A 22,851-nucleotide genomic window follows, 5' to 3' on the forward strand; every position below is an offset into this window, starting at 1 on the left:
GGCCTCTTGGACTAAAACCTGAGTGGTGTTCTGTTGTTGAGCTTGTGTGCTAGTCACAGATTGTCCTAAACTGTGTTTGAACATTATACTTCTGTTTGGTCCTTAAAGTTCTCCTCACCAAACTGGGCCAGTTCTACTCTGATCAAAGCCGTGATAGATGTTCTGGCCAAATAAAAAACAACAACAAAAATAAATAAATAAAATAAACAAACCCTGAGGAACCAGACCTAAAAGTCAACCTGAACCCTCAGACTGCATTAAACCGACCCGTCAGCCCATCTGTTTCATTACTGAACTTGACCAGATTTCAGTCCATCACTAGTGAAGACTGGAACATCTGGACGGGGTTCAAACTGTCTGAATCCTCACTGAGACCTTCGTACACCATGTACATGTGTGGGTTCTCTCCAGGTTCCTCACATTGTCCTAGAACATGTTAGGCTAACTGGACGATGGAGACCAGAGTCCTGCTGGGACAGGACAGAGTTCAGGTTAGTAAGATCTGAACAAAGCTGCTGGCTGGTGCTTGGATGCAGGTCAGAATAAATACGTAACTTCTGGTCTAGTGTTGAGAGGATGGACTGGATTGGGATTTCTCCAGAAGGACGTCACACTTTGAAGCAAATTGTTTCAACCTTTATTAAACATAGCTCGCAAGAGATAAATATTACAAAGTTATTTCCTCCAAAATTAGCTTATTTTTTTCAATCAATGCATAATTGTCAATCAACTGGCAGTATTCAAACAGCATTATTTTCTTTACTTTAGAAGATAGTTAAATATCAAGTATGTGCAAAAGGTCAGGATTGATGTCAGCAAAAGAAAAATGTCTTTGACTTGTCTCCAGTTGATTTAATCATGTTTCTGCTTGTCCACTGCCTCGTTTTATCCACGTGTCCTCTGGTCATAACTAGAGATTCATTTCCCTGCTTCAGAAACAAGAATTACTAGATAGCAGGAGAAATGATCCCGGATTCAGGACCGCCACAGCTGCCAAGTTTAGTTGCCAGTAGTGATCAGAGTTTTGATTAAATCTAATTTTCATCCCAGGAAACACCATTTTCTTTTTGAAAACAGGAAGAACCAGAAAAGTTCACTTTGGATAATATCAGGTCGCTGAAATTGCTGACCAATGATCAGGATCTACCAGCCAAACATGTCATATGTCAGCTGACTTCTGTGTTTGCTGAACTCATCTTTGGCTGTTGAATATCTGAGCAGCAATTTATCATTAACATGCAAAAACCTGTTCAGCTCAGTTCCCAGACGGTCTGAAGCCTCTGGGATGTGAATCCGGGAACATTTCCCTGCAAACTTTAACTTGTCCAAAAGCAGCAAATGCATCTACAGTATGTAGACTGCATGGGTTGGTGTGTGTGTGTGTGTGGGTGTGTGTGTGTGTAAGGGGGGGGGATCCCAAACATTTTGCACATTAGTTACACAATAATACACAGTGATCACAAAACAAAATGACAAGCTTCACAATATTCATGGCTTTTTGTTTGTTTTTCTACACAATTTACAACCATTTAATTTCTTTTTTCAATTCCAGGAAGAAAAAAAGCTTCTGTACAATAAAGTCATTATTACTTCAAACCTAGCAAATATCGTGTCATTTATCTCATAGTCGATACATTTATGGTTTTAACTGCAAGAGAAAGAAAAGTTAAATGAGACATGGAATAAAAATTACCTAAAAACCTGATATTGGAAAAGAATCCAAATACAAAGTTCCTGATGCATCTGCAGAAAGCTCGGAGAGACACCACTTCCTTCTCCAAACGTCCACCTGGCAGCAGAAAGAAACTGAAGAAATATTTCCAGGATACATCCCGGAGCACTATTCCCAGTTTCAAATGGAAAACTGTGACTTTCTTTACAACAGACAAAATGTCCTCAGCTGGAGATTTAAACCTCTGAATCCGAGTTTAAATACTCTGATAGTCTTCTCCTGGGTATCCTGGATGATCCAAGATATCCTGGATGTCCTGGATACCAAGGATATCCTGGATGTACAGGTGTGATGTCACATGCAGGTCTGGATTTACTCAAACAGAACCACAGCATCTGACTAACAAACAAACAAAAGTCTACCAGCTGAACTGTCCTGAAACCTGGACTCTGATCACACAGCGGAGAAACCTGGACCGTTTTTTTTTTGCTTTTTGGACCGGGTCATCCTGTTGTGCCATATGTTGACGTCAACATGAAACTCGACCAAATATCTCAGAACTAACAGGAAGTCGGATGGATAACAGCCCAGCTGAAGTTTCTTCAGGGATAAAGTTCTGATCCAAATGCTGAGACAAAGCCAAGTGGGTCAGATTGGTCTGAATAATGAACACATACACAGACTGTGGCGTTCACACACCGTCAGCTGCCGGCTTAATGTCAGACCACGCGTGACACCGCTTTGGTTCTGAGTGTAAACCCACCTGCATGCTGACATGGGCCGTACTTCCAGCTCCACCTTGGAAAACCCTTCCTGGGTAATTTGCATGAATCCATATCAGACAGAAATATTCTCAGATGATCAGAACTTGTCGGTCAGTTCAAATCCCAATGTGGCCGAAACAGACTCCCCTGATCCGGTTTCTCTCTGAGGAGACTGAAGCACACACACATTTCTAGCTTGTTCGGACTGCTCTTCATCCCACCGTTCCCGTTGTTCATACCCGAACCACCGGGGACAGTTTTCCAGCTTCATGATTAACATGATTTTCCAAACTTTAATGATCTGTTCCAACAAACATCCGCTCCGTTGGGAAGGCCGGAACTTTTCTTTGTACCATGATTCTGTCACAAAGGAGGAATATGGAAAACACAGATCTTCACTGGGATGAAGGAAACCCTGACTTCCACCGATCTCGACAGGGTGTGTGCGCTAAAACAACATGACACACTAATCCTGGAACCTGGAATCATTGCTGAGTTTTCCAAGCAGGATCCAGTTTGGACCTGTCTCATCACACAGTGGGATTTGGAAGCTGACACGTTCGCAGAGACCAACACAAACACATCTGAATGAAATCATGCTTCAAACTAAAAAAGCTAAACCATCTTTGATGCCATCTGAAACACATCATCAGCCAGAATCCAAACATTTCCAGTCCCAACATTCCTCTTCTCTTTACCAAAACACCGAAATACAAATAAAAATTTCCCACTGGAAATATGAAAAGTGCTCTGCTGTAGTGAGGCAACGTGTGTGCGTAGCAAGCACACAATGATTGATCCAAGTCTCTTCCATAAAAAATCCAAACCTTTCCTCTCTGAAGCTCGGAATCTGTACATAATCCAAAGTTTCTGCTCTATGTCGATGATTATCGTCTCCAGGGGCTGAAACCTCTCAGGTGTGCCACCAATTCATCAGGAGACGCTGCCCAAAAAACAACAACAAAAAGAAATAATAAGAATAACAATAATAATAAAAATAAAAGGACCAATCAATAAACCAAACTTCAGAACGCAGATCCAGATTCTGAGTTCTGGTCTTGATCTAGATTGGGATTATATTCTGTACACTGTCTCAAAGAACACCTAACGCCCAGAGGGCTGCTGGGAAAGACGGCTTCAGGTGTGCATCCTGAATATCCGACGGTTCAGAGAGAAACCTGCCGGCTTCCTCCACAAACACGGAGCAGGAAACATCTCATGGACTTCATGCTCCATCAGCCTCGTCTGGACGGAGCTGGAGGTGCGACAACCTGTCCCGATGTCCCGCACACACCTGTCAGGTAATCTGGAACAGATGTCTTAAATGAAGCAATGAAAATGTGTGGATGGAGAACAGGACGTCTTCAGCTGGGGAGCCGGAGGTCTCCTCAGGGTCCACTCCAGACCGGATCAGACGTCTGGATCAGTGTGATGGAAATGGATCCAGATCGCAGCGTCTTTCAGAGCTGAACATCATCTGTTCTTGTTCCTGCTGGGATTTCCCACTTTGACAAATCTAAATGAGCAAACTAATACTTGCAAAGCTTAGAGCTGTTAAACTTTATGTTGCATAGCAACCAGAGTGCACCCTGTTGATCTTCTGCTGTTAGCATCAGTTATAGCTAAGCTTTGGAACGGAGTGGAGATAATGTAAATGACCTTCATAACCTTACAATGGTTCACTGTCTCCACTCAAAGGAAAAGACTGAACCATGTAACAAATACAGAAAAGAACAAAGAATCATGGGTAATACTACCTGGAGAAAAATGGTAGCTGCAGGTATAATAGTGCGACCACCAGTGATAAAGGGAGTTACAGAAGAAGAGGAATTCTACGATAAGAACAACTGAGATGCATTGACAGTTCTGTCTTTGTCCAACTTGTTAGGTTCTCATGGGTCGATTTAAGGTAGGCACACGGACAGGCACTGCATGCGATGGGATAGTTGGATGGAAATACTGGTTGATCTGGGAACGCCTCCGAATGGGGAAGTAGACAAACAGAAAGGAGGGGGCCTCTGACTGGCAGGAGGGGCTCATTTCTGTCCGGTGATGGACTGCGATATGGATCGGGGTGGAATCATGTCCAACAGGTACTCTCTCTGCCGGTCCGCTAGGCTGGAGGATTTATGGGCTCCAACTGCTGCCGGGTTCAGATAGGCGATGTTCAACCCTGTGGAACAAAAGCAGACACGTTATTACGACGCGCCACGATTTGTCCAAGGATACCAGAGGTGTCAACATCTTCATCCGTATCATGGTTCCGAGAGGTTCTAGCTGTAGATTGGGAAGCAGAACCTTCGGTAATCAGGCCCTTCTCTGAGGAACCAGCGTGAGTTACAGCGTCGTTGATCCATCTTTCCTGTCCTCTCCTGGTCCAAACAGGTGGGCGTCCTGCTGGAGCAGACTACACAATCTTCCAAGCATCACAGTGTCCGGCCGGGTTTTTCCGTGGAGTTGTTTACCTGCAGAGTCGCCTAATGTGGAATGCTGATTAAACACCTTCCTAATGCAGTCAGCAGCCAGGTGTTACAGGTGTTAGCAGCTGTTTTTGAGCTGTGAGAAAAGGTCTTCAGAGTTCGTTTTATGCTGAACAACATCAGCTGGGTGTCACACTAACAGATCGAAGGATGATGACCTCAAGTTATAAACTGAAGATAACGGGTCAGACAGCGTGGGGCTCTGACCCGGTTTGACCTTGACATACCTGGGATGTTGTAAATTTGACGGCGGCTGTCGTGCTGCAGACGGTTGCTGCTGCCTCCGCTGCTGCCACAGTGTTTGACGCTTGTCATTCCCATGAGGCTGCTGGCCACTGACAGTTGGGAGGCCTGGGCAAAGTTGGACAGGACGCCTCTTGCAGAGTTTGACAGACTTCGCTGCAAAGAGGCCTGAGGCTGAGGAGCCTGAAGGAGAGAGCAACCTGGCTTTAGTATCAACATCTGCACAGTTAATGAAGAAAAACCAGAAACGTGTTTTAAAGTTACTGATACAGGAGCTCAGGGGTGGTGGGGCTTCTGAGTCTGTAGGTGGTGGTGGGGGGGCTGTGCAGGTGTGTTGCATTGTACCTGGCGCAAAGCGTGCTGGCGAATCATGGAGTCGGTCTTGGAGACACTGGAGGCCGTGGGAGCGGAGCTGGGGGAGAGAGCTGCCTGCTGCTGCAGTCTCTGTTCGATCTCCTGACAGGAAAACAGTGTTAATGAAAACAAAAATAAAAAAATGATAGTCTGGCAGCAGGAATCTCTACCAACCTGCTCCTGCTGAAGAGCCTTCACAAAGGCGTTCTTCAGACGGTTGGTATGCTCCGCCTTCAGAGCCTTCTTCTGATTGGACGTCATACACTGCTCACAGAGGATCCGTCCACTCTTCTCCTGCTTCCAGTGAGGAGTGAAGTCAGTTCGGCACTGGGCACAGAAAAAGGGCTCCATACGGGCCAGAGTCCCTCGGAGTTTACCTGCCGAGAAAAAGGGGATATCTCAATTCATTTTAAAGGTCGGCCTTCAATGAACATGAACCACCTAAAACTGATACCAGCGACTCCATCCAGAGCTGATACAAGCGCTTCATCTAGAACTGGTAGCCAGAAAATTCCAGATCAAACATGACTGTTAAATCCTGAGGAATATTTAACAGATGAAGTAAAAAAATCCTGAAGCTCCAGAAACGGAGAATTTATCTACATCTATCTATCTAAGCTACATCTATCTGACTTTTACTGTCTAAACTTGACTCCTGCTTCAGAAAGCTGGGAACGTTATGGGATCAGTTTCTGATAACAGGTGAGGAACGTCAGGTAGCAGCTGAGCATCCAGTCTCATTTTAATCCTCCAAACTGAGACGTCTGCTCACCAGAACGCCACACAATCACAGAAACTGATCAGAAACGTTCAGATGGACTAACCTTGACTGTCCAGGACACTCTGCACCACCTCCTCCAGCCCCACCATGTAGATGAACTCGCTGTTTGCAGCAGAGGGAAGGAAATGGAGGAGAGGAGCTGGAGGTTTAGGTGGAGGGATCTCCAGCAAGGTTTTCTCCAGCTGCTTCCTCAGGGCCAGCTTCGCTGCCGCCTGGCTGCTGGCCTGGTCAGCCATGGAGCTCACTCCTCCGGCAGCCGAGCCTGCCAAGGTGGACGGGCTGACAGCAGAAGCTCCGCCCAGACCGCCGGCCACGCCGCCAGCCCCCACGGCTGCTGCTGCCTGCATGTGAGCCAGGTTCATGTACATGGCGCTGGAGCCAGAACGCTGGGATGCTGCTGCCTGCTGGCTGGCCTGCAGGAAGACACATAACTGCTCATCACATCCACACTTTTCAGTTACACAAGAAAAACACCTGGAGACATGAAGTAGTCCTGAAGCCTGACAGCTGAGGCTCCAAGATGATCAAAAAGTCAGAAAGCTTCAGCAGGGAAAAGTTTGATGATGCTCAACAGAAAAAGATTTTAAACGCTTTCCAAAACTTTAGAGTCTCTGAAGAGTTTTAGTTCTACTGTGGTTCCTGTTCCACTGGTGGTACTTACACTCCCTCTAGTGGTACTATGAAGAATTTTCTGGTTTCAGAATTTACAGATCATGATCAGTAATCTGTAAATTATGGGTAATATTATCAAATTCAGCCATCATATCTCTGGTTTTCATAGTTCATCAAAGTCAAGTTTCAGATCTGGACTTTCCAGCACAGCTGAGCTGGTTTATGTTGGGCTGGTGAACTTCACCAGGATTTATAAGGAAGCAGATACTTCTCAGATAGATCCATGTGTATAATGTGGTTACTTGGAGGAGAGAAACAACATGACGGCGAGATCACATGACATAAAACCAGGTCACCTTCACTAGAAGGTCCAGATCTGAAACGGTCCCGGTCCCTCATTTATCAGTCTGTGTGTTGTAGTAACATTTTCACGCAAAATTTTCAATTTACCATCTTGTACTTCTACTAAAAATGTACTTCAATATGACAGCAGCTCTGACCTGAGCATGTACAGAGTCTGGTGGTAGAAACATGGCGTGCTTCCCCAAACCGATGCGGTTAGACTTCTGCTGTGATTTGGATCTGTGGTGTAAAGTAGGCCTGAATGAAAATAATCTAACCGCAATTTAATCATTGAAATTCCAGTTTCTGTGCAGTGTTCACAAAGAAGTATATTTTCTACATGAGATGGAGGATTATCACGTGGAATGATCTCTAAATATGAGCTGCTCTATATTCTAACAAGGACATGAAGTTAAGATACAAATAGCTTCACTTGCCAACTGCAAGCTGCAGCCAAACACTGACGTTTCCACTAGAACAGGTTCAGTAGTAAAAACTAAATGATGTTATTTACACCGCGGCACCTCGATTATCTACATGATTCCTACAGGTCACCACAGTCACACCTGCAGACAGAAACGCTCCTTGGAGGTGAAGACAGAAATGCTTGTGTTTTGCTGAGAACTTGCTGTCCGTCATGCAGGACAAGCTGAATCGACGGCGCCTACAAACGGACAGCAGGTGATGTAGAAGCTGCAGGACAAGCTGAATCTACGGCGCCTACAAACGGACAGCAGGTGATGGAGAAGCTGCAGGAAAAGCTGAATCTACGGCGCCTACAAACGGACAGCAGGTGATGGAGAAGCTGCAGGACAAGCTGAATCTACGGCGCCTACAAACGGACAGCAGGTGATTTTCTTTTCATCATGAGGAACTACCAGATGAAGCGTGGCTACTGGACCTAAACAGCATAGCTGAGCTCCAGGAAAAATACACCTTCCCCACATGATAACGCCGTGAATGCCTTCAAGGCCAAGCTCAGTGTCTGGACCACACATCTCAAGAAAGGGAGGCTGACACACTTTCCCTTCTTCCCCAAAGTCAGGTCAAGGGACAGAGACTTTTGAGGACTTGTCAGCAGAGAAGTTTCCTCTCCTCAGTGCATGTGCATTAAAAATGAGTGCTTGCTGTGGATCCACGTACCTCTGTGAAAGGGCATTTTCACAAATAAAAACAATCAAAGTACAGGAGCCGACGTTCTGACACCTCACAGATTGCATCAGACTGGCTGTTTGTAGTTATGAGCCAAACTACAAGGTCCTCAGTCACAGCATCACACCGACTTCAGGAGCAAGACTGCATCAGTTTTGTCTTGTGATGGAGCAGAAATGATGCATGAAACACAGAACTGCACTCACCTGAAAGTTCATTTGCTAAACACAACATGAAATGGGTAATGGCTAGTTTGTATGACCTGCTCACTGCAAGTGTTTTAATTGTTCACCATTTCCTCAGACATGCTTCTGTTTTTGTGTCACCAACAAAAAGAGTTCAGGAATAAGTTGTGACGTGAAAGTATAGACAAAACAGTGGTGGCCTTACTATGTGTTACGGGATGTTCTTGGTCACACCTATTTTAAAGCTGGACCACCGTGTTGGATGCATGTTAATTACAATTAGCCTGAACAAAAAGGCTGAACTTTATCTGGACAGTGTTTTCACTCAGCTCTTCAGTAGGGTCGATCTTTTCTGTCACCCAAGCTGAGGTACGAGATTTTGGGCTTAAAAAGGTTGGTGATCACTGCTCCAGAGGAAGTTTGAGGAATAAAATTAGACTCTTATATAGTGGTGTTTGCTAGATACAGAGCAATATTTATCAATTACCAACCTACAAATATTAAATCGATATACACGATATACAATAGCTGCAGTAGAGGCGCGATATAAAATGAAATGTAAGTGATGGATTGTGTAACCAGTTAGCAGTTTATCTGTTTAATATAGTGACTGAAGTGGAGCAGAAGGTGTCCGGTGCCCGTTAGTCCTGGTCTGCAGGCTTCTGAGGTGCCTGCCAGATGGTGTGCAGGTTGAGAGGAGTCTTCTATGATGTTCCCTGAGAGACAGATCCTGGAGGAACACAGGTCCTAAACAGAGGGCAGGGGGGTTCAAATGATGCGCTCTGCAGTCCTCAGTGCGCTGCAGTCTGGCCTTATCCTGCTTGGTGGCAGCTCCAAACCTCTCAGTGATGGAGGAGCACAGGACAGACTCCATGACTGCTGTTTAGAACTGCAGCAACTCGCAGGACAGCCTGTTTCCTCAAGAGCTGCGGGAAGTGCGTTCACTGCTGGGCCTTCTTGATATTTTGCTCCTACTTCAGATCCTGAGAGATGACCTTGCCCAGAAATCTGATGCTCTCTACAAGGGACATGGTGCTAATGAAGGCTGTGAGGGGGAGCAGAGCAGGGGGTGTCTCCTAAGTCCAAAATCATCTCTACGGTCTTGAGTGTGTTCAGCTCCAGATTGTTCTGACTGCACCAGACCTCCAGCTGATCCACTTTCTGTGCTCCTTCTCAAATCTGCAGTAAAGCTGTTGAGGTTGTCAGCCAGGGCTTTGTTAGCTTCAGCAGTGAGGACGGGCCGTCTCCTGCAGCTGGCGACCTCCTGCAGGCCTCTCCACACTGTTGATGAGTTGTTAGCTGAAAACTGGCTCCTCAGCTTTTCAGAGTAAAGCCTCTTGGCCACTCTGATCTCCTTTGACAGTGTGTTCCTGGCCGGCCTGTATAGGGCTCTGTCTCCTCTTCTGTAGGCATCCTTGGCTCGACGAAGGTGTCTAAGTTTTGGAGCGAACCAAGTTTTATTGTTACTGTACGAGCGAAATGACTTGGCTGGCAAATCCTCACAAAAGTTAATATATGATGTCACAGTGTCTACAAGTTCATCAAGGACCTTGGTGGAGTCAAAACAGTCCTGGAGTTCCTGTTCGGCTTCGTCTGACCACTTCTTCACAGTCCAAACGACAGGCTTATCATTTCAGTTTCTGCCTGTAGGCTGGAATGAGGTGGACTAGGCAGCGGTCAGAGTGACCCACAGCTGTGCGGAGGACAGAGCGATAAGCATCTTTCACAACGTTTAACAATGGTCCCATATGCTTTTGTCCCTGGGTGGAGAATTCACATGTTGTCTGTAGGCAGTTCACGGCTGAGTGCTGCTCGGTTAAAGTCCCCTAAAATTACAACCAGATCCGCACGATCCGGTTCTAAACATGTCATCTGTTCAGTCAGCCGCTGGATAGCCTCGCTCACAGAGGCCTGAGGTGGGATGTAGACCCCCACAAAGATGAAGAAGGGAAACTCCCGCGGTGAATAAAAAGGCTTACAGTTCATAAGAGAAACTCTAGGTTTGGGTCGCAATGTTTGTCTACCACTGTGACATCGGTACACCAACCTTTGTGTGTGAGGAAGCATATTCGCCACTCTCTGATTCCCCCAACGACGTGGTCTGCACAGAACAGCTGAAGGCCTGCAGATGCTGTCCACTGTCCGGGATAGAGTCCCAGAGCCAGCCTCCTTTATTTCTGTATTAAGAGCTGCCGAATGCACAAAGTCTCTGTTGGTCCAGTTCAGAAGAAGCAGCTCGTGTATTTTGTTGGAGAGAGAGCGGATGCTGGCTACATGAATTGCTGGGAGTGTGGTGCAAAAACACCTTTGTATGAGCTTCACGTGCGCAATAGCTCGCCTACCCCGTCTGCGTCTCTTCCACAGTCCATAGTTCTAAAAAGCCGTCCAGGTCTGAGCAGAATGTGTCCAAAGTGAGCTGTCTGATGTTAAGAAGCCCATTCCTGCTGAAAATGATAAAACAAAAACAAAAGAACACAAGCATGGCTGCCTTCTGTGGTGCCATCTTCAGCTAACGGGATGATGAGAGAACAGGTAAGGTGGTACACCTAAGAATTCATGTACAAAGCGTTACTGCAACAGACGCGATAAATACGTGATTTTAAAATGGAAAACTATTTTGGCCTCTTGGATACGCAAACTGTACCACAGAGGCCACTTGGAAGTGAATCTGGGTACAACATGCTGTGTATGTACAAGCAACCATTTGGCCCTGGCATTTAGCCACTATTTCATTAGTTTCCACTACTGTGAACAATATGAAATCAAAGAGCATAAAATCTGAGTCATAGCTAGCATTAGCATTGTTGCTGTCTTCAGAACTGGATAAAACTGTCAGTTTCTTCAAGAGCTTCCAATAGCTCAAAGATATATTTATACTATATATATATATATATATATATAATATATATATAAACAGCAGCAAAGGAAATGCTGGAGCATGACGCAGTTTCACTGGACGAGTACGCTGTGGTTGAAGAACCGTGTGGACAGACTGAAAATATGACGAAAATGATAAGGAAATAAAATAGAAGGTTGTGTAGGCTGTGACATGTGAAGGTTGTGTAGGCTGTGACACGAAAAGGTTGTGTAGGCTGTGACGTGCGAAGGTTGTGTAGGCTGCGACGTGCGAAGGTTGTGTAGGCTGTGACATGCGAAGGTTGTGTAGGCTGTGACGCGTGTAGGTTGTGTAGCCTGTGACATGTGAAGGTTGTGTAGGCTGTGACGTGTAGGTTGTGGCGTGTAGGTTGTGTAGGCTGTGACGTGAAGGTTGCATAGGCTGTGACGTGAAGGCTGTGTAGGCTGTGACATGTGAAGGTTGTGTAGGCTGTGACATGTGTAGGTTGTGTAGGCTGTGACATGTGTAGATTGTGTAGGTTGTGGCGTGTAGGTTGTGTAGGCTGCGACGTGAAGGTTGCATAGGCTGTGACGTGAAGGCTGTTTAGGCTGTGGCGTGCAGCTTGTGTAGGCTGTGACATGCGAAGGTTGTGTAGGCTGTGACGTGTAGGTTGTGTAGGCTGTGACGTGAAGGTTGTGTAGGCTATGACGTGAAAGCTGTGTAGGCTGTGACATGTTGGCTTTGTGGTTGTGTTGAGGGGATCGGCCCAGACGATGTTTGGTATCATCTGAAAGTGTAGCTTTTCTAGTTTTAATAAGATACCCACTTTGTTGTTTTGGAGTGAACAAATCACTTATCCTTTTGTGTTTTATGTGCTGCTCATGTTGATGGCACCGTTATTTGCTGTATATGTATAAAACAAATGCTTTGTTGACACAGAGTATTGATTTAAACGTTCCACGAATGTTTGCTGAAGGTTGCAACTTGACTACGTAGAACTTTCCCTCAACCACTGTTCCTGGTCCACTGCAGCCATGAAAACAGTTTTTTGTATAATTTATTGGCATGCCAATTTATATATTGGACTACTTTTATATTTCCATATTTATTTTTTATTTTAGCAGTTTCGGTCCTCCTTACCAACCTGGAAGCATTTCTGTCGCATTAAACTTGGATCTGTTTGTCAGTAGCCGGTCAGACATGAGGAACTGAGAAATTCCCACCTGCTGGAAGCCGACAGCGTTGGCCATGCTGCTGGAGCCGGAACGAGACATCCCGGGTTTTGAGGAGACCCTCTGTGCCTGCAGCTGGGAAGGGTTGGGGGCTATTACTCTCTGAGACATCAGCATGGGTGGCAGGTTGGTGTTGGCTGACCGGATGACTGTATGACCCTAAAAATAAAAACAAAGTTGTAACAAATGACTTTTTGTCCTGAAGGACATAAACGGTAAGGTTGGTGGTTTAGGAAGGTAGTCTCTGCATTTTACCCTTCCCCTGGATTTACTAGAGAGCAGTGGGCTGCCATGTTTCAGCACCCATGATCCTTGCTCAGGGGCCCACAGTGGTCCATTTTTGTTGGCACACCTGGGACTTGAACCCAGGTCCTCCAGACAAAGGCTTGAAAAATCAAACATCATCTTCTTTAACATGATTCCAGTCTCAGGATGGATGAGTGACGGAGCAGAGGCTGGTTTGGGTGTGGATGGATGTCAGATGTTTGCTTGGTATTCAGAGACTTCAGAAAAACATTAACAGGTGTCTTTACACTTAAATGTAAGTATTTTCAGACTGTCATGTCCACCTTATCATCATGTCAAATGTTTCCTTGATGGCAGAAGAAAACATTTAACAAAAGAAAAAAGTGGCCCTAAAACATCTGAAGTGTTTCACAGATCTGATCAGAAAGAAGTTTTATAAAAAATAAAAACGTTAGTTTGGACCCAGATTAAGTGATCTTGGATTAAACAACCTCTTACAGGCAGCACAAGAACACTTTGTGAGAACCAGAAGTTTACAGCCTTTTCAGAGTGGAAAGCGAACGGTGGTTCTCAAAAGGCAGGATTCCCCTGAACGCCACACCGCCGTCGTACTAATGTTTTAATATAGCAAACAAGAAAGGAAGCCGAAGCCAGACTGATTCTGGCCGTCAATGAGCTGTATCACATGTTGGGAGTCAATAAAGTAAAAAAAAACAAAACAAAAAACAAAATAAAATAAAATAAAAACAAAACAAAAAAAAGAGAGAAAACAAACATATAATCTTTACGAGAACGGAAACATATAATCTTTACGAGGACGGAAACATATAATCTTTACGAGGACGGAAACATATAATCTTTACGAGGACGGAAGCTGGATGTGGTGCCACTTGTCCGTCTTTCCAGCTGCTGGTCATTCTCGTTTGAATATATTGCTTATGTTGGGAAACTACGAGGTTCTAATGGAGCCTGAAGATTTAATCAACTTTCAGGACCAAATCTACAACATGTTGATGTTTACTTCCACTTAATTTCATCTTAGTTGTAATGAAATTGAACTGGTTGAACTGGTGTGAATGCGGGCCGGTTCTCTAGAAAGTAATGAGGTTCTGAGACTAGAACAGAGCCAGAACCAGGACCATGTCCGGATTCACACCAGCCTTTTTGATTCCAATCCTACTATGTTTGCACGGAAAGTCAGCTTTGTTTGGGGTATTGTGCAAATGAATTCTGATTTGAATCAAAGAAGCAGATTCAGTCTGCCTACAAGTCTGCTTCAACCAAATACAGGAAGCGGACTACAAAACAAAGTGTCTTGTTGGTTCAGTGCTTGGCAGGTAAACACAACTAAAATATGTTAGTATGATAGGCAGCTCTGGACGGGAGAAATAGCTTGCAGTCTGACGTGGAAGAATTTGGTAAATGTTCCTACCTGCAAACTCTGACCCTGGCGTACGCACAGAATAAGGGAAACCGAATAAATCAAGGAAATGATGTGAAATGTGAGACATTTGTACACAATCCACTATTACCTTTCACACCACATGTTAGATGTTAAAGCTGTTTGTAGACATGAATAAACACACATTCCATATTAATCCTCCTAAGAGCCACGCTCAGGAAAACCAGGATTTCCAGGAAAAAGGGAGATGATATTATGATATTAATAAGAAGCTCAACCTGTAAAACATGTTCTGTCATTGTGAAACAAAACTTCATGTTATAAAATCCATCCAGATAAATAAGGAGCCAGTCTGCTGCCAGCATGTAGCAGCCAGTGTGGAAAGTAGCTTTGGTCCTTCATTCCAGCAGAGCGGGACCAGACTGGAGGCTGGAGGTCTAGAAGTGATGCTACGCTAACGAAACACACAAGAGGAGGATTTCCTTTATTTATTCTTATACAAAGTTTTTATTCTTGTCCTCATTTCTGTCCACACGTCTTTATCTCCTACAATTCCTTGTCCACCTGGTTAATAGCGGTGATGGTGTCGCTCTGCACCTGCAGGACTTCCTCTGTGGACACAGTTGCTGTGGTGCTGGATGGAGTCTCTGGTCTCCAACCACAACTGCAGCACCGCCCACCCAGCTGGAGCACCGCCCACCCAGCTGGAGCACCCAGCAACTAGAAAGAAATATTATTTAACTCTAAATAAACTGCTACCAGTCTCAGATTATCAGTACATATTTATTTTATAAATTAAAAGAAATGACTACATTACCGCCATCATTACTGTAATCTAGCAGCTTTTCTCCAAAACGATTCACCGCTCTGGGAACTGAAGTGGAGTTTCCCGCATGACGGATGTTCTACCGACTGAGATATCCATCCGTACGTTCCGATGCCTCTGGCGTTTCTTCTCTTCTGACGCTGTGATGACAGCGTCTCCACCTGCTGCCACTATTCTGTCTTTCTGACACCAGTAACGTCCACGCCGTGTCCACCAGTTACACATTTTTAACTTTTCCAACATTGCCCATCAGGATCTCTGTCTCTCACACCCTGAAAAATTCCTCTTTTTCCCTCCCGAGTCATCATGGAAATGATGTGATGAATATTTATTACAGGCGTCCACCTGACCTTTTATAGCCACCATGTGGGCGGGGCAAGGCTTCCCTCACCTGTGCTGCTTTAGAGTTGATTCTGATTTATAAACGTAAACAGGTGGAGGACGTGCGTGTGCACGCTTTGATAAATCTGGAAGTAGAGGTGCGCAGCAGATGCCGCCTGAAGTTTCTTTGCTATGCTCAGGTTGATAAATGAGGCTCCAGAGCTCTATAATCCAACTTGGACTGTTTGGTTCTGTTATAACTCACTGGGTTCTGGATTCATCTACATACCTGTGCTGTGCGGAGGTTCTGAGGCTCAGGGTTGTGTAGACCAGGCCTCACGGGTAGCTTCCCCAGGCCAGAGTGGATGGCAGGAGGCTGGACAGAGGAAGAGGAGCTCTGGACCACCGGAACCTGCAAAAATGTCAGATATCACAGGTGTGTTACCTGTCGGTTAAACACACTCTGTAAAAACTACCTGACCACAGCAGAGTAAATATGGCCAACGGCTCCTGTCCATAAACTTCATTCTGTCAGTCACATTCAAACATCTGGACTATAGTTACAGACTGATCAGAACCATCATACCAACGTAAAGTTCTGACAGTTGGACTTTCGGGATCCACCTGAACATCATTCACCGAATCACTGAATTCTGTTGAATGCAGGGCCGAGATTAAAACCTTCACACAGACAAAACCAAGCTCCTTTCAGTCATAAAGATCTCAGTTCCAGATTTTCCCAACAGAGAGCTTCACCCTCAAACTGCGGGTTTACTTGTGGTTTCTAGAGGTTCTAAAAGTAGAACTGGAGGCAGAACCTTCAGCTAGCAGACCGTCTCTGTGGAACCAGCTTTAGCGTCAGGAAGCAGACGCCCTCTCATCAGTCCTCAAACTTTTCTTTCTGATAAATCTTATAGCAGGTCTGGCTTGGTGATCCTGATCCATCCCTTCAGTTCTGCTGCTATAGACTGACGCTGCGGGGGACGTCCCATGATGCACTTTAAGATCCAACAGTTTGGTCACTGAGGGCCAGATTTACTAAGATCCTGACAAAGAGCGCAAAATTGCCTGCACAAGCTAATAGACTGAACATGTTTTCTATGATTTGCGGGTGATCAACTAAGAATGTTGTGACAATTGATAACAGACGCAAACATCAGAGGATCTAGCGAGCGTTGTGGTGTTGCCATGGAGAACCAGAGCAGGACGGTCGCAAACACAAAATGAAATTCAACCTGATGGTGATATCGGCAGACGAGGCAAATAAAAATATGGCTGAGCTTCAGCAAAGAAATCGAAGAGTCACCAGAATGACTTCAGGATGGAAGAGTATCTGCTAAACAGTAAATGCAGTTGGCAAAATTACAAGAACAACAGATCAGGTTAAGAGGAGGTGACAAGCTATAAGATGAAGTTTCAAAACAAACTGCTTTACAATATAAAACCTCAGCAAATAAGACAGATATGGGCCGGCACAGGAGATGCCTCTGACCGGTATTTAGCAACTGGTGTAGCTCATTGTGAAGAGCAGATGGCGGGAATACCGGCTATGGCGCACTAGAGCTGACTGCAGAGCAAAGTATGCAACCATTGTCCCCGTCCCTGCAACCATTGTCCCCGTCCCAAAGTGTCCCAGAGTGACAGGCCTGAATGACTACCGACCCATAGCCCTGACCCCGGTAGTCATGAAGTGCTTCGAGAGGCTGGTTATGGCCCACATCAAAGACTCCATCAACGTCACCGTGGACCCACATCAGTATGCATACAGAAAGAACCGCTCCACTGATGACGCCATCTCATCAGTGGTCCACACAACCCTCACCCACCTGGAGAGCAGAAACTCATACGCCCGCCTGCTCTTCCTGGACTTCTCCTCTGCCTTCAACACCATCATCCCACAGACACTGGTCCAGAAGCTCTCCACCCTTGGTCTGAGTAACACACTGGGGAACTGGGTCCTGAACTTTCTGACCAACAGACCTCATACTGTCAGGATCCATAACTCCACCTCCTCCTCCATCACCCTCAGCACCGGCTCTCCTCAGGGCTGTGTGCTGAGCCCCCTCCTGTTCACTCTGCTGACATATGACTGCTCGGCGAGACGTCCCAGCTGTCATTTAGTGAAGTTTGCAGATGATACAGCGGTTGTGGGACGCATCAACAACAACGATGAGTCGGAATACAGAGAGGAGGTGGAACACCTGGTGCAGTGGTGCAGAGAAAACAACCTCTGCATCAATGTGAAGAAGACCAAGGAGATGGTGGTGGACTTCAGGAAGGATAAGCACCCTACTCCTCCCCTGCACATCGGAGGAGTAGCTGTGGAGGTGGTCTCCAGCTACAGGTACCTGGGTGTGCACATAACCGAGGACCTCACCTGGAACACCAACACTTCCCAGCTGGTCAGGAAAGCACACCAGCGCCTCTGCTTCCTTAGGAAGCTGCGGCGAGCCGGACTAGGGAGCGCTGTCCTGAGGAGCTTCTACCGCTGCGCGGTGGAGAGCGTCCTCTGCACCTGCATCACCGTGTGGCACGGCAACTGCACCGCCGCTGAGAGGAAGGCTCTGCAGAGGGTGGTAAAGGCTGCACAGAGGATTATGGGGAGCAGCCTTCCCACCACCTCAGACCTCTACACAGCACGATGCAGGGGGAGGGCCCTCCGCATCATGAAGGACTCCACCCATCCAGCACATGGACTTTTCCAACCCCTCCCCTCAGGCAGGCGGCTGAGATGCATAAGGAGCAAGACCACCAGGTTCAGGAACAGCTTCTTCCCCGAAGCTGTCAGACTGCTGAACTCCTGCCATGCCTTGTAGACTCCTCCCCACCCTACCCCACCCTACTTCCCCACCTCTGAACACCAGCCCAAACCCTGCTGCCCTGCCCCCCCATCCCCACCCCAACTGAATCCACCCCCCCCCCCCCCCCCCCCACTCCGACAAACAGACCTGCACTGCAAACACCCCCCCCCCCCCAGGGGAGTTCCTGTCCACATGTTTACATGTTTACCTGCTGTCCATACAAGTGCAATATCACTAATATTAATATCAGAAATGTTATACTTTGTACTATCACTACCTCATGCACATACATACTTGCACATATTTATCTAGGCTGCACATGCAAACTGGGCTCTTTAGTGTTTACTGTTATTTTTATTTAAAATTTTGCTGTTTATATTCTATTGTATTTAGCTTATATTCTATTTATATTTAGCCTATATTTCTATTTTTTTTTCATGTCTTATTTTATTTCACTTATTGCCCTCCTTCTTATGGCTCAAACCGGGACCTCAGTTCTAATTTCGTACCATAAACATGTAAATGTGAGCTGGTATGACAATAAAGTTCCTTGAATCCTTGAATCCTATGTAACAATACACTAGTTTTTATTGATGGAATAAAACTTTCCGCCCAAGACATATTAATCAAATAAACGTGCCTCCTGTAGCACCTTTCATTACGCATGCAGCGCACGCATGCAGCGCACGCATGCAGCGCATTGCAGCGCACGCTCAGCATCTGGTCAGTGGTGTATCTGGGCTGACGATGGTCATTATCGCCCTTAAGAGAGGGGTTGGTGATCCTTGGTGCCAAGTTAGTAAATGAACTGCAACATGTTTCTGCAAGTTTACATGTTTTCACACATGCAACCCTTTCGTTACCAGGTCCTGGGAGCGTTACAGGTGAGGAGAAGAACTTTAAATTCTATTCTGGATTTAACAGGGAGCCGATGAAGAAAAAATAAAACTGATGATAATCACCATTAGAACACATTTCTGGGATAGAACAATAATCAGTAATAACAGTCATCCAATCAGGATTTAACAAACATGGACTAGTTTTTCTGCATCACTGAGACAGGATGTTCCTCATTTTGGGAATATTGTAAAGCTAGAAGAAGGTGGTCCTAGAAACCCGTTTTATATGCAAGTGAAAGGACAGATCCTGGTCCAGAATAACTTTGACGTTCCTTACTGTGTTACTTGAAGCCAAGATAATACCATCCAGAGTAATTCCATAAGCTGGACAGTATCTTAGTCTGTCTGAATTTAGGAGGAGAAAATTCAGAGTCATCCAGGTCTTCATGTCTCTAAAACTTCTTTGTTGACCGCTTTTTAAATGAGGAACAGCAAACTGTTCCCGTCAGTGCTCCGACCATAAACCTGCTGCTACAGGAAACAGGAAGAGGCATCATCAGCTGGTTTTACATAACTACTTTAAAAAATAATTTAGGTGTGTAAATAAATCTGTTTGTAGGTGTAAAAACATTTAAACTGCTGTATTTAATGCTTTCTTTATCACCATTTATAACTTTTCTGAGGGTGAAGGATTGAACTTTGTTCTGAAAATCAGTGTTCAAAGCAGTAGTTAATCTACAGCAGGTTCAGGAAAACAACGAGGAAGAGTCTAACTCCACGCTGGCAGTAAGGATGCTGCAGATCCAACTATCAGGAATCTGTAACCATGTCACTGCAGGATGAAGCCTCTTCATCAGATCCGACCGCAGGTGTTGTCGGATCAGGACTGGAAGAAAGCCACTTCCTGATGTTAAAGGTCAGACTGATGAACTGATGACAGTTGTTGGGTCCGGCAGCCACAGCAGAACCACTGATGATGCGGTGTTTGGTCACTCTGAACCAGAACTGTGTGAAAAAGAGCAGAACCAGTACCAACCTTCTGCACCACATTCTCCTTCTGCATCTGACTCTGTCGGAGCTTCTTGAGCAGGACGAGGCGAGCCTCCTCCAGACGAAGCTCTTCTCTCAGAGCTTTGATCATCTGGTGCCGCTCCTCCCCCGTCTTACCCTAAAACACAAAAACCCAAACAGATGACAACTTTTCTAAGACAATTACACTTTAAAAGGACAACGAGGAAACATTTTCTGTTCCACAGGTCAAACATACAAACAGGGGTGTTGCTAGACGTAGAGCTCTACTGGGGCCCAGGCCCCCCATTACTTAGGACATCACAGAAATGCTGTTTCTGAAACAAACTTTATGTTTCCCTTCCCTTTGCTAAGCCGGCTGCTACTGCAGCTGAAACAACAAATGAATAAACTATTATGGGTTCCAGTTAGAAAATCGTTCAAACTGAATATCAGGTTGTTGTGGTACAGGGTTTTCCCTACATTGACTCTGCCGTCCTTTGACTCACGGCTATATTGTTAGTACCACGCCTTCAAAACGCTGAGAATGAAATTGTTTCACATGCAGAATGTCAAAATTCTTTTAACTGAACCAGCATTGCCGCCTCCAGACGCGGTAGGCTACTCTGCTGTCAGATTCTGCTCTGCACATGAACTGAGAGTAAAAGTACCTGCTGATAAGTTGCTTTAGATTTTCCAAGTTGAATAGACATTCCAATATGGCTTTTACAAAAGGGGGGCACTTGAAAACTGACTGCTTGCATGAAAATGTATGTGCATGGTAAAAACCAGGTGACCAGCACGCTCTCAATTCTGTCAGTGTACGTTCAGATAAACAGTCCTTGCTCACTCCAGTTTTGACAGTCGGGATGTGGAGACTGTGGTTGATGTGTCTTATCCTCTGATTAGTCAGTTTCCAGCCGACCAAACGGAGCTATGTCAGAAATAACTTCTCTAAAGTGTTGTCAACTCATAAATAAACAACATGGAGCCATAGACTGTATATAAAAGATGGGCGTAGGTTTCTGAAGAGCAAAAGTGAAGCTCGTTGGGCGGTTCCTACCGTCTCCATCTTGGCAGCGTCTCGCCTGCCATCGCTCCATTAAAATACAAAAATGGGAAAAGAGGTGGAGCTGAGAGGGGGGCTGTGAAGGTGGGGGTGGATGACTGACACCTATCAAAATCCGCGCTGCCTGTAGCTAACTGAGCTAACCTGGAGCTAACGTAGCTAACCAGCTAACGGTGGTAGGCGGGCTAAAGCTAAGGTGCGCTGTTAGCCGGCTAAAAACCGCGGTTGTGCTGCACTCTCCCTTCTTTCATGTGGATATTGGATACCTGTCAATCAAAAGGACACACCCCCTAATTATGCCTAATTTCAAGATTAAATAACATCCAACCAGATGAGTTAGAAAAAAATATTCACCCCCCTCACAGTTGTCATGAAGGTAAACTTGACCTGTTAATCCTAAAATGGGTTTTTGTACCAGGCTTTAAACATGTTTATTTCTTTTTAACATGGGAGTCTATGGGGATTTGCTCTGTGTTGGAGCCCCTAGTGAATGAGGAGGGAACTGCAGTTTTTTTTAACTTCCGCATAGGCTTCACATTTTACCGGTGTAGGTTGCCGCTTGCGCTGAGCATATATGTAAAGGATGATTTTACTGAATTCTTGGGAAGCTAGACCACATTAGACCGGCTCCTATAAAGAGCCACAGCCTGGCACTTGAAGTCATGTAAATGGAATCACGGATTCCTTCTAACAGATGATCATCACAGGAACTCACCACTGTCTACCTGACTGAAGCATCTTTAACCATCAATGAAGATACAAACATAATTTCTGTTATACATCTTTATGAATGTCTCACAATGGAATTTAAAAACTGAGTAAGAGCTAGAAATTTTGCAGATAGATCAGTTCTTCCATCTTCCAACAAGTTTCTCAGGTTTAAAACATTATGTGTTACGCTGCAGCTGGTTTCACCTTGAACATGTCCAGGTTGGCCTGGTGCATGCGCTCCTCAGGCCGTGGTGTCGTTCTGGGACTGGACGCCTCATTGTCCGACAGGATGATGACATCGGGGGATGGAGTCTGTCTGTCATGCTCGACCTCGCTACACGGAAAACCAGGAAAAATATTTCTGTCAATATCATCTGAAAAGAAGGTTCAGGGAAAACATTTTCCATACACATTAAATAGTAGATAAATAATAAATACTGAAAATTAGTGATACTTTCTGTGACTTTTATAGACCTGTTCTATGATGATGTGGGGTTGGATCATGAAGAACCACTTTCTGCTATATTACAGCAGCATGGCTGAGAAAAAGGAGGATTTGGGTAATGGACTGGTTCTGGAGTGCAGAAACAACCACGACCATGTGTTGCTGAACGCCTGAAGTTTCCTCAATGTTAGAATGTGTAGGAAGTATTGGGAGAAGGAATGGGAATGTTACAGACTGGGAATATTCACTGAACCAACTATTTTCAGGAATGTTGCAGGTCATAGACGTGAAGGCAACAAATGAAATTAAAGGGAGGGGAGAAGATCCTGGACAGCCATTTCTTCAGGGCTTTAAAATGATGTTTTTAATATGCATTTTATTATGTAAAGCACTTTGTGCATGAAAAGCATTCTATAATTTGATTTGATTCAGACTTCCTCCTGAAGCCACGCCTCCAAGGCGCGGGTCCACGAGTGCCGGGCAGCACCGATTCGCTAACACTCTGCTCTTGCTCCGCTCTCTCATAGCTT

At 45.3% G+C, this 22,851-nt stretch overlaps 1 protein-coding gene across 1 annotated transcript in view; it reads right to left on the reverse strand.

The window, feature by feature from the left end:
- Nucleotides 1-621: 621 nt before the first annotated feature.
- Nucleotides 622-22,851, reverse strand: part of gatad2b (GATA zinc finger domain containing 2B) — a 35,744-nt gene continuing 13,514 nt past the window's right edge. Inside the window, exons 3-11 of the mRNA XM_042012265.1 lie at nucleotides 22,081-22,210; nucleotides 20,125-20,256; nucleotides 15,738-15,860; nucleotides 12,645-12,812; nucleotides 6,338-6,707; nucleotides 5,688-5,890; nucleotides 5,505-5,615; nucleotides 5,144-5,342; nucleotides 622-4,609 (exon numbers count right to left, since the gene is read on the reverse strand). Of these exons, the coding sequence (XP_041868199.1) occupies nucleotides 4,473-4,609; nucleotides 5,144-5,342; nucleotides 5,505-5,615; nucleotides 5,688-5,890; nucleotides 6,338-6,707; nucleotides 12,645-12,812; nucleotides 15,738-15,860; nucleotides 20,125-20,256; nucleotides 22,081-22,210 (1,573 nt within the window). The 3' untranslated portion in view covers nucleotides 622-4,472. The remainder of the gene's footprint in view (nucleotides 4,610-5,143; nucleotides 5,343-5,504; nucleotides 5,616-5,687; nucleotides 5,891-6,337; nucleotides 6,708-12,644; nucleotides 12,813-15,737; nucleotides 15,861-20,124; nucleotides 20,257-22,080; nucleotides 22,211-22,851) is intronic.

The sequence above is a fragment of the Melanotaenia boesemani genome, chromosome 17, assembly GCF_017639745.1.
Source record: "Melanotaenia boesemani isolate fMelBoe1 chromosome 17, fMelBoe1.pri, whole genome shotgun sequence".
Taxonomy (NCBI): Eukaryota; Metazoa; Chordata; class Actinopteri; order Atheriniformes; family Melanotaeniidae; genus Melanotaenia; species Melanotaenia boesemani.